This window comes from Argentina silus, assembly GCF_951799395.1.
Source record: "Argentina silus genome assembly, chromosome: 9".
NCBI classification, from domain to species: Eukaryota; Metazoa; Chordata; class Actinopteri; order Argentiniformes; family Argentinidae; genus Argentina; species Argentina silus.
Genome location: NC_139663.1, coordinates 14,797,617 through 14,810,116, shown reverse-complemented (window position 1 = coordinate 14,810,116; position 12,500 = coordinate 14,797,617). Strand labels below are relative to the sequence as shown.

General features: G+C 47.8%; 1 protein-coding gene across 5 annotated transcripts in view; it reads left to right on the top strand.

The window, feature by feature from the left end:
- Positions 1-4,903: 4,903 nt before the first annotated feature.
- Positions 4,904-12,500, top strand: part of kcnc3a (potassium voltage-gated channel, Shaw-related subfamily, member 3a) — a gene marked incomplete at both ends in the record, with an annotated part of 59,598 nt that continues 52,001 nt past the window's right edge. For 2 of the 5 annotated variants that reach the window (XM_083676295.1, XM_083676294.1), the window contains one exon: positions 4,913-5,542. In XM_083676295.1, coding sequence (XP_083532421.1) covers positions 4,928-5,542 — 615 coding nt within the window. Of the gene's footprint in view, positions 5,543-12,500 lie in introns of all 5 variants that reach the window. The other 3 variants (XM_083676296.1, XM_083676297.1, XM_083676293.1) reach the window with 3 other exon arrangements.

Genomic DNA, 12,500 nt, shown 5'->3' with positions numbered 1-12,500 from the left:
GTGGCTGAATGAGGTAAAACAGTGATTGAATTATAGATTATATTTGTACGAACTATACATTAACCATCCGGACCCAAAACGAGGTTTAAAAAATACAGACATAGACGCTACGACCCCGTGGCATCTCCTTAATTCGCCATTAGCCGTGTACGATTTCAAATGTCTCATATTATTATTATTATTATTATTATTATTATTTACGGTATTCTATTCCAGTTTTGGTTGGATGTTCCTTAACAACAGACACACTCTAAGCACATGCAATATTGTCCATCATAAAACAAAACCCTCCTGCATAAACGACAGGAAAACTTATCCTGCCCTCCGGCTCCTTTTCACTCCCTCTACTTTTCCCTGCTGAATCTCCGGCGCTCTCCGGAAATAGCCGAAGGTTTAACCGAAGATTTTTGTTTTTAATGACGAGAGGGAATTCGCACGCTGTCCATGGTGCTGAAACCTACAGAAGTGCGCCTATGCATTCTGGACCGGCGCAGTATAGTAAAAAAAAAAAATCGCAGTCAATTCGCTGCATGTTTCTATGCCCTTCTCCAATTCAACTCTTATAGATATTCATAATAACTCAGGACAGTAGCAGCATTATGTATTCACAACTTAATCTTTTAAAATAATTTCTCCATTTCGTTTTGTTCTTCACACACATGTTGCGAACAGGGGGGGCTGGTGGAGGTAGCAATCGGAGGACGGGCTCATTGCACTGAATGGAACGGAATAAGGAATGGTATCATACATCATACATCCTCATTCCATTCCATGCATTACAATGAGCCCGTCCTCCGATTTCTACCTCCACCAGCCTCCCCTGGTTCTGAAGTCTTGCCCACCCATCTGTAACTCCCATCCCAGCCTGTTCACAACCCTCCTGCCCCCCCCTTCCCCTCCCCTCCCCTCCCCTCCCCTCTTCCCTCCTACCGCCCCCACATACACACACTCACTCACCCCTCTGGATCTGCTAAACTCACCTTGTGTAGCTGTGTGTTTATTGGTCCCCTCTCGTCTGCCCCCTCCCTCCTTCCTTTCCTCCCTCCCTCCCTCTCTCTCTTTCCTCTTCTCTGTGATTCCCTCCATCCTGCCTCTCAGGGACTGTGGTCCGGTCCGTGGCAGTTTGCCTGGACGTAATGAAACGATAGCATGAGGTAGCAGCACAGAGGACATCTGGAGAAGAGGGGGAGAGACTTTCAACTCAGGGAGAGAGAGAGAGAGAGAGAGAGAGAGAGAGAGAGAGAGAGAGAGAAAGGGGGGGGGAAGAGGTGAGGAGAAGGGGAGGGAGGGAGAGTGGTTTTTCAAACAGCACCGCCAGCAAAGTAGCAGAGTGAATGCCCAAGAACAGAGGGCATGAGAGAGAGAGAGAGAGAGAGAGAGAGAGAGAGAGAGGAAGGACAGAGATGAGAGGAAAGGGTAGATGAGGAGATAGATAGATAGATAGATAGATAGATAGATAGATAGATAGATAGATAGATAGATAGATAGATAGATAGATAGATAGATAGATAGATAGATAGATAGAAAGTGAGGTAGAGTTGTGGGGATGGAGAGAGGGGAAGAAGGAATACACAGAGAGAGAGAGAGAGACAGAGAGAGAGAGAGAGAGAGAGAGAGAGAGAGAGAGAAAGGGGGAGAAGACAGTGAGAGGCAGGAATTTATAGTGAGGTGGGACAGGTAAGGACTGAAAAAGAGAGGGAGAATGCTAAAAGTGAAGGAGAGAGAGAGGACAAAAGAAAGCAGAGAAAGGGAAAGAGAGGTTCTCCCGCCCCTGAAATCGGATTCTTTTATGCGGAACAGGAGTGACAGAGGCGATGGAAATAGAGGGAGAGAGAGGGGGAAGAGCTCAAGTAGATATATCACTTTGAGAAGGTAAAGGACAGAATGTGGCGATTGGGTGACGAGGGGCCATTGAGAACTAGAGAGAGAGAGAGAGAAAGAGAGAGAGGTGGAGAGAGAGAGAGAAGAGAGAGGGTAGATGAGGAGAAAGAGAGAGAGAGAGAGAGGCAGTATCATTGTTGTTTTCACTGCAGCAAAAGACCATTCACTTTCCTGCATGGTCCCTGTCCCCTTGCAGTGCAGTTTTGTGTGTGTGTGTGTGTGTGTCTGTGTGTGTGTGTGTGTGTGTGCGTGTGTGTGTGTGTGTGTGTGCGTCCGCACATTTATTAACCCTTTAAACATTTTCCACTCCTCCATTTCTGTCTGTCCTAGTCTCTCTATGCAGATAAACTAACGTTTTGCAGCCGTAGTTTAGTGATGCATCAAGCTACATTATAGCCATAGCAAGCCTTACTAATAGGTAGGCTACTTCTAATGACTTAAAGCTGCACCTCAAAGTGGCTTTCTCCAAGTAATATGTTCTGATCTGAAAGCGTCACTTCTGTACTTTGTTATTCTGATTAACGCAGACTAAGGAAAGGAGGCAAGGAGAGGAGGAAAGGAGAGAAGGCAAGGAGAGGAGGCCAGAGTAGTCGATTGGGATACATCCCTCTAAATGTACAGTACAAGGGCACTACATGCACCTCTCTCTAAACACTGCAATGACAGGGAAAGGGCACAACACACACACACACACACACACACACACACACACATACACATGCACACACACAAACACTTCCAGGCACATACACACACAGATATACACACACACGCACACGCACACAAACACACACAGGCACATACACACACACACACATACATACGCACATACACACACACACACACACACACACACACACACACACACACACACACACACTCACTCACAAAAGAAACCCCAGCACCTGCCCGCTTCACTGGCATATAATAGGATGATAGGGCAGTATACAGACATGGGGCGCATCGTCTAGCATGGCGTCCTCCCTTCCATCCCTCACCCATCTGAACACACAGGCTACATAGAGAGCAGCGTGGCGGATGACTTCCCGGAATACGCATTCTTTGCATTTTATTGTCCAGGTCCGTTATGTCAACACAGATGAAGGAAAGGAGATGAGGAGATGAGGTGACGAAGGAAGGAGGCCACTTTAGGTTATGGAGATGAACACGCTGTGTTGCTGTGTGCGGGTGTACTTCTGCTACATACATTGTGGTAAAACACGGAGGTGTATTGGAGAATAGCCATACAAGCTAAGCTAAGATAATGTATGGGAATATACATACACGTTAAGCTAAACTAGTGTATGGAGAATATACATAAAATATAAGCTAATTTATGAAAAATATACATACAAGCTAAGCTAAGCTAGAGTATGGAGAATATACATACAAGATAAGCTAGTGTAGGGGAATATACATACACATTAAGCTAAGCTAGTGTATGGGAATATACATACACATTAAGCTAAGCTAGTGTATGGAGAATATACATAGCTAAGCTAATAGTGTATGGACATCCCTCTGATGTAGGAGGGGTTAATACAGTAGTTGCAGACTGTACTGAATGGACTACATGGCACATTAGCTCTGTTCTCAGAGAGGGAGAGGGAGGGGGGGGGGTGCAGAGAGAGGTGATACAGAGAGGGGGGGTAGAGGGAGGGGAGATGAAAAGAGAGAGGGGGACTGGGGAAGGAGAGTGAAAGAGGGAGAGAACAGGAGAGAGGGAGTGGGAGAAGGAGAGCGAGAGAGAGAGAGAGAGAGAGAGAGAGAGAGAGAACAGGGTGCACTAATGGTCTGCAGTCTTTTCTCCCCATTTTGTAGAGCTCAGCAAATAATCGTTCTGCCTCTAGCTTTCCTCTCCCCTCACTCTCTCTCTGTCTCTCTCTCTCTCTCCCACTCTACCCTTCCCTCTCTCCCATTGGATAGGCTGACGCTTGGAGAGAGAGAGAGAGAGAGAGTGGAGGGAGGAGGGAGGAGGGAGGAGGGATGTGGGCGTGAAACACTCTGTCATATTCATCTTTGCTCTGGTCTAATTGAAGAAAGTGTTTTAGTGAATTGAAAGACAGCGAAAGACAGGAGGACGGCAGGAGAGTGGGGCCGTGCAGGAGAGAGGGCGGGGGGGGGGGGGGGGGGGCGGGGGAGAGAAAGAGAGAGATAGAGAGAAAGGTAGAGAGAAAGAGGGAACAGAAGGGAGAGATTAAGGAAAGGGGGAGAAGGGGAGACCCATTTGTTATGTAATACCCCATTCATATGCCCTGTGTGTGTGTGTGTGTGTGTGTGTGTGTGTGTGTGTGTGTGTGTGTGTGTGTGTGTGTGTGTGTGTGTGCCTGCGTGTGTGTGTGTGTACGTATGTGCGTGCATGTGTGTGTGTACGTATGTGCGTGCATGTGTGTGTGTGTGTGTGTGTGTACGTATGTGCATGCGTGTGTGTATGTGTGTGTGTGTGTGTGTGTGTGTACGTATGTGTGTGCATGCATGCGTGTGTCAGTGTGTGTGTGTGTGTGTGTGTGTGTGTGTACCTTGTCCACTGCTGACTTACTGTATTAATCACCCTTCAATCGGTCCTATCAGTAAGATGACTGCCACCTATCCCTTTGATTCACATCACAGCACACACTCTTGAGTATCTCATACTCTCTAAGTATATTGAGTTATTATGTTAAAGGGATAGGTCACTCAGACCTTAAAATCAGATCTGTGATAAAGCACACACCTTCACTGCAGTCAATACAGCAAGACACGTTTTAAGCCTACAATATTTACTGGTACTGTTTGATGTTTTTAGCATAGTAACTTGTTCACTATTTAGGGGGGTGAGGGTGTGTGTGTGTGTTTGGGGGGGGGGTGCTCTACATCAATGCACATGTTCGAAAATCAGTGTTGTTCTCTGTGTTAAAAAAATCAAAACCATACTCCATCCTTTAAAACTAAATCTCTCTCTCTCTCTCTCTCTCTCTCTCTCTCTCTCTCTCTCTCTCCACAGACTCCTCCTCCCCCCCGCCCCTCTGCGTTCTCTCTCTCCTCCTCTCCCTCCCCCCGTCTCTCTATGCTCAGTTCGGTGTGTGTCTCCTCGTTCAAAGGACGCAGTGGTGGGAACAAGTCGTCCAGCAAAGTATGTTACAGCGCAGACATGACTTGTGCGTCAGAAAGCGAGAAAATCGTGATAAACTGCGGTGGGGTTCGACACGAGACCTACCGGAGCACCCTCAAAACGCTCCCCGGCACCCGTTTATCGTGGCTCACCGAACCGGACGCTTTTAGCAACTTTGACTACAATCCCAATTCCGACGAGTTCTTCTTCGACCGCCACCCGGCCACCTTCGCCTTCATCCTCAACTACTACCGGACCGGTAAGCTCCACTGTCCCAACGACGTGTGCGGTCCGCTGTTCGAAGAGGAGCTCGCTTTCTGGGGCATCGACGAGACGGACGTGGAGGCATGCTGCTGGATGAACTACCGGCAACACAGGGACGCCGAGGAGGCGCTGGACAGCTTTGAAACCCCCGAACCAGACCTTCCGGAGGACGACCCGGCGCTCACCGACGGGGACCTGAAGCGGTTATGTCTGCAGGAGGAGAACCGCAAGGCCGGGTGGTGGAAAGTGTGGCAACCCAAGATGTGGGCGCTTTTTGAGGACCCCTACTCTTCCAAATATGCCCGGGTGAGTCCACTGATGTGTGATGATACCGTGTTGTAGGCTATTAGTGTCTCTTCACTTCATTATAGACATGCAGGCACTGTCCTGTTTCAGAAATAGTTGGGCTACCTGCCCAGTCAAAGTTAGTGCGATGAAGATGTATTGGAATGCGGTCCTCGTTTCTCCTTCAGATAATATGCTGGGGCTTTTATAGCCGGGACGAATGAGTCTGTGTATCGTTTCCAAAAGCAGCTAACTCAAAAAGACTGCTGGGTTGCTTATAAGTGATTCTGTTTGTTGGTATGTGGCTCTTGGATGATGTCAGGTTACAATTTTGTTAACCGTTTAAGCTATTTTATTTTATTTTATTTGATCGCTGACATCTTTGTCAAAGTTGTCCCTTGTCCCCTGCGCCTCTACTCTCTTAGACACAGTCAGTCGCTTTCCCTGTCCTAGAAGCCTGCTTCTCTCCTCCGCGTTCCCTCTTTCTCTCACCCTCTCCATTTTTACGCATTATTTCCCTGCTAACGCTGCGTCTACTGCATACCCATCCTCTTCCAACCCCCCCTCACCCTCAACCCCCCCCCCCTCCATCACCCCCCCTCCCCTCTTTCTTTCCCACGCTTGATTAAATCGTCGTTTTTTCCTCTGTCATTCTTTGTGGACCTCTCGCTCCAGAGTCGTTGTCAACGCGCGCGTATCACTCAGTCTCTATTAGCGCATTATCTTTCCTCTCGCTCGCTTGTCTCCCGGTCCCCTCCCCCGTCCCCTCGGTGCGCATCTCTCTGTCTCCTTTCCTTTCGCTCTCACTCTCTCTCTCTCTCTCTCTCTCTCTCTCTCTCTCTTTCTCTCCATCGTACTCTCCCATCCTCTCTTCACAGCCTGTGCTCTCTCTGCTTACCGGCTACAGTTCCTTAAACGTTTTGCGCACCACCAGATAAAAAAAATAAAAAAAGAAGTGATTAGTGGTTCTAATTGTCCGTCACGTTTACACCCACGTTACAGTAACACATTCGCTTTTGGTTTGAAAAACAAAAAAGTTTCACTACGTTTTACTCCGGCCGTTTGATTATTACCTTGTCGCGAGCATCATTTCACCTGCCCTGTCCTTCCCGCCAATCAACCCCTCCGTCTCGCGCAGTCTCTCTCTCTTAACCTATCCGGGTGAAGGTCCTCTCTCACGCGGTCTTGACTGAATGCCTGGCTAATTCTATTGATTGGTCAGTCAGTCGTCTGGGCCTCCGCTGTCCTCCACCGCACCGCACCGCACCGCATCTCACTGTGCTTTTAATGATATAGAGCAGTTGGCATGCGAACCATGCGGCAGCCGCATATACGTCACTTGTCGCCCTTAGGTATGTGAGACCCCAGCTCTTCGTTATTCCCTTTCCATAGACATCCATTCATCCACCGTGACGTGTAGACTAGCGGCCTATTGTTGTTGTCAGGTGCGGTAGGGTGCTCCATGTTCTATCTATGGTGGCCTGTCTATCATATAAAAGACACGTTTTCTCTCATTGGAATACAACCTAGTCTAGTTGAATAGTTGTAGGCATAACAAACATCTGTATTGCAGGTGCCTACACCTGTGCTAAATGATCTATACAAGCATGTGGTTGAGACCTGTACACACACATTCTCAGTCAGGAAATACAGGCTACTGTATGTGCTGACTGTTGATATGGTTCTATTTAATGTGTATAGGCCTGTAGCCTGTTACAATGGCTGACTGGTGCCTTACACCTGCACGCACCCAAACACAAATAAACACCTTCACATCTCACACACACACACACACACACACACACACACACACACACACACACACATTCACGTGCCTGTCGGCGTGCCTTTGCCGGCGTGCCTTTGTCGGCGAAGCCCCCCCTTTTACGCAGCGGGGTGTGCTGGCTTTCAAAATCCTGGAGGACACACACACACACACACACACACACACACACACACACACACGCGCACACACACACACACACTTTTTTTAAGCAATGTTCTGTGGTGGCAACAACACTGGCAACAATTCTTATCGGCTAGACCTTGAAAATATGCCACAGATTTTAAACACACATCATATCGACTTGCCAGAGTGGATTTATGGCCTGGAAGAAAACAGAAGATTACTTTATTGATAAATTTACATTATTCTGAGAAGAGTAGGATGAAGAAACCCCTATAAAGTGATCTAAGGTCAGTCTGTCTTTCCCACCACTAAAATCTGAGGTTGTGTTGAAGGGAAGGTGGCATATAACTGATCCTAGATCTGTACAGATGGGGAACTAACTTCTATACCAGAGCAGAGCTGAGAGACTGCCTCCATGAGACCAGATGCTGCAGGGTGGTAGGTCTAGTTTACAGGGGAGGCTGGTGGAGGTAGAAATTGGAGGACAGGCTCATTGTAATTGCATGAAACGGAATGAAGAACGGTGTCAAACACACACGGTGGAGGTAGAAAAAAATCGGAGGACAGGCTTGCGTATCCGATACCATTCCTCATTCTGTTCCATGCACTCCAATGAGACTGTCCTCCGATTTCTACCTCCACCAGCCTCCCCTGGTAGAGTGTAGCAAGGTTAGAGAGATGTCGTGGTTTACTGCAACAGACTCAAGTCAATTACCTTCTCTGCTATGTGGTGAGGGAGTAATAGTGCCAGACCATATAACGTAATGAATTGGTGGGTTAGACCGAAAGGGGACTTGAACCGGACACCACACACTTCAGAGTCAAGTGCACTGTACTAATACGATTAGGACCACTCTGTAGATAATATAATAATAATATAATATACTTCATTGTGCTGATGCTTTTATCCAAATGGACTTAGAGCACAGTGAGTGCCTACATTTTTAGTAGCCAGCATACTGTATATGGTCCCAGCGGGTATCGAACCCACAACCTTGGCGTTGCTACTGCACTCCAGCACCATGCGCTAACAGCTGAGCCACAGAAGACCTGTAGAGGGCGCTGTGTGCTCAGTGGTTTCTACACAGCATAGTGCTGTTTAAACCTCCCTGCTGCTCCTCTAGACTGGCAGTTGGTCATGTCTTACCATCCACAACCTCTCTCTCTCTCTCTCTCTGTCTATCTCCATCTGTCTCTCTCTCTCTCTCTCTCTCTCTCTCTCTCTCTCTCTCTCTCTCTCTCTGTCTATCTCTCTCTCTCTCTCTCTCTCTCTCTCTCTGTCTATCTCTCTCTCTCTCTGTCTTTCTCCATCACTCTCTCTCTCTCTCTCTCTCTCTCTCTCTCTCTGTGTCTGTCTCTCTATCTGTCTTTCTCTCTCTCTCTCTCTCTCTCTCTCTCTCTCTCTCTCTCTCTCTCTCTCTCTCTCTCCCACCCCATGCCTAATTGTGAGATCCATATCCATTTACGGAGACAAAGACTCTCCGTGACCTGGATTATTGTGTGTGAAAGCGTTTTTTTTGTTGACTCGGGCACATCAAGACAGCTTATTGAACAGGTTGCTGGTTGCCTGGTCTCTGGTTTAACCCGGAGATGGAAAACGTAAACATTAAAACCACTCATACACATCAGCAGCATACTTGTAGGCCCCAGGCTATCTACACATAAACATAGGCTGTAGGCCAGCCCTCCAGAGTATGGAAAGGACGATGTAAGAAATAAATATTCAAGCAAGCACAGTGTGGTTCAAGTTGGTAGTCAGTCCGCTTGTCTGGCTATATATATATATATATATGTGTGTGTGTGTGTGTGTGTGTGTGTGTGTGTGTGTGTGTGTGTGTACATATATATGTGTGTGTGTGTGTGTGTGTGTGTGTGTGTGTGTGTGTGTGTGTGTGTGTGTGTGTGTGTGTGTGTGTGTGTGTGTGTGTGTGTGTCTGCAGAGTCTGCAATAATGCCCTGTTTTAAAGACTGGATATACAGTAAACAGGATCCTGTGTGTAGATATATAGACAGAAGGATGAAATTGAAAATGCTGTCAACTGTTTCATGGCAACCAGGGGGTAATGAAGTAGGGGAGATAAAGGGACAATGCAGGTTTTAAGTGGAGTTCAGCAGGTTAGGTTGATTGATTGGCTGCCATAGGTGTTTGGAGGGCAAAAGTGAGGGCAAAAGTGCTCTGATACTGTGTGCAGGGTTCCTTTAAGCTGGTTGTAGGTGTTTCTAGTTTCAAGATCTGTGACTTCCCAGACATAGATTAGAATAAAATATGCCATTTAGCTGACACTTTTAACCAAAGTGACTTACATTGCAGTGAGTGCATACATTTCAGTATATATGGTCCCAGCAGGAATCAAACCCACAACCTAAGCGTTGTTAGCGCCATGCTCTACTAACTAAACCACAGAGGACCAGAATAAGACAGAATAGAATGGAATAATACAATAGAATAGCGATTGTTTATCAAGAGAGACACATTTTGCCATTGTAATATGTGAAGAGATGTTCACAGACAGCTCCTGAGCTATGGCCAATACTTATGGGCGAAGAGAGAAAAAGAACCCGACTCTCCTCCCATTCCATTGATTATATAATTGACGGAACGGGCCCTGAATCAGTTTGATTTTGAAAAACAGCATCTCGGCTCGAGAAGCGTTCTGCTCCTCGCGCGGCGGGTAAATGTCGTCATCGCTTCTACTGCGCCGCCAGTGTATCCCTCAGCTCTTCATCCTCGGTGACACGCGAGCTGTTTTATTATCAGGCATGCAGGGGTGCGCGCTGGATTGCTTATTATCGCTTTTGAGCCCCCCTCTTTTTTCCCTCCCTCCCTCCCTTCTTTCTCCCGTTCTCCCTCCCTCCCTCCCTCTCTCTCTCTCTCTCTTTCGTTGTGCTATAGCGTAGCACTGCGGTTCCGATAGTAGCTGACTGCGCGCCGATTTCTGCTGCAGCGCAGCACGCGGAGCAGCCGTCTAAAAGGAGAGAAAGAGGGAGAGGGGGAGGAGGAGGAGGAGGAGAAGAGAGCTTGGGGGATGTTGTGCTAGCCCTTTTAAGACTTCGATCGAGAATAAAAGCACTAAAACTATTGGATGGGGTCGCTTTTCCCACTCTTTCTCTCTTTTTTGTGCTTAGCCTTGCAAACTCGGATGTGCGGATCCGTTTATCGATTAGTCCATACGTCTCCCGTCGGCCCATTCACGTGCTTGTCTTCACCGAATGGTGCTCCTTTGTCGGCGAAGCCCCCCCTTTTACGCAGCGGGGTGTGTTGGCTTTCGAAATCCTGGAGGACACACACACACACATACACACACACACACACACACACACACACACACACACACACACACACACACACACACACAATTACAAGGGAGTAATGCAGGATCCCCGGTGCTACAGATAACACTGAGATGGCACTACTGATCAGACAGAAAAAAAATAGCTGACTTATCGTCTTTTTTTTTACTCATACAGAATGTTTTAATTTTTTTTTTTTTTTTTGACCTCCTTTCATTGGCTGCGCCTGCGCTGTTTGATCATGTTCTGTGTGTGTGTGTGTGTGTGTGTGTGTATGTGTGTGTATGTGTGTGTGTGTGTGTGTGTGTGTGTGTGTGTGTGTGTGTGTGTGTGTGTGCGTGTTATTTATTGCTTAGTAAGTCTACTACGCACGGTAGCAAGGTATCACATTAAGCCCCGTCCACCTTGCAGTCTTAACGAAGGTCCCCTATCCACCGCTTCTCTTGTGTTCCAATTACGCCATAGGCGACACTTCAGACGCGAATATGCTGCGACAGGGGTTTCTCCATACACAGGGATACATCAGAGAGGGAGTGGACAACATTTGATGACATGTCAGAAAAAAAAAACCTATCTATACCCAACCTCACGTTTAACCTCTATGTGATTCTCTTTGTCCTCGCGCCTCGCTGTTGAGGACACGGTCATTGCCCGGTCCCCCCCCCGGCTTACCTACACCGCTCTCTGACCCCGACGCCGTATGTTGTTGTTGCCCTTTAGTCTACCGACAACAACCCTCGGCACAACGGTTATTCATGCGGACACACTCCCATTTGCTATGGGTGAGCAAGTGTTTAAACGACTTCGTGGAAATACAGGTCCAACTATTAAAAACAACTCAAGTGAGTCATGATAATTACGCTGTACTCACATTCCTTGGCTATTAGCTTAATAACGGTTCTTGCGGCTAAAGGCAAACGTAGGCTAAACGTCACCATATTTAGCAAATTCTTAAACTTTGCTTTGTTCGAATCGTTGTTGGTTTTGGGTAAATTAGATACAGAGAATCATTCACTGTAGTCGTGGTCCGTCTGTTGAAGGCGAGAGTTGGTGGGACTCCTAAGATTGTGGACCTATTCAGTGCTGAAGCGGCTTGCAGTGTTTTTGGCGCTGTCTATGGTGCTGATGCGGCGTGTAGGGGTCGATCGGAGCTGTCCGGTGCAGAACCGGCGTGCGGGGGTGTAGCGGAGCTGTTCGGTGCAGAACCGGCGTGCGGGGGTGTGGCAGAGCTGTCCGGTGCAGAAATGGCGTGCGGGGGTGTATCGGAGCTGTTCGGTGCTGAAGTGGCTTGTATGGGAGTTTATTGTTGCTGTTTTTGCTGTTTGCGGTGATAGTGCTTTGGCAGCATCCTATTCAGTCGCAGTGGACCAGACAAGTGTCGCGAAGTGTTGATGTGTGTGTTGATGTGCTCGACTCAGCTGTTACTGTCTACAGCCCGATCATTATTCATTTGATACGTCCAGGTGCTTACGTTACATCACGTTGTATAGGCCTATCCCTCCTCCCTATCTGTTAAGGTCAGAGCTAATGAACTGCAGCGCAGAACACAGAGTCAGGACACAAATATAAAATAATAAGGTTTTTAATGAGGAAATAGCAGGGAACGGGAAAAGCAGGGTGGAATGGCAAGGCAGGTAGGGCAGGCAGGCAGGCAGGCAGGCAGGCAGAGCAGGCGGGGGCATGTAGGGCAGGTTGGGCAGGCAGGGCAGGTAGACTAGGCAGGCAGGGCAGGTAGACTAGGCAGGCAGGGCAGGTAGACTAGGCAGGCAGGGCAGGCGG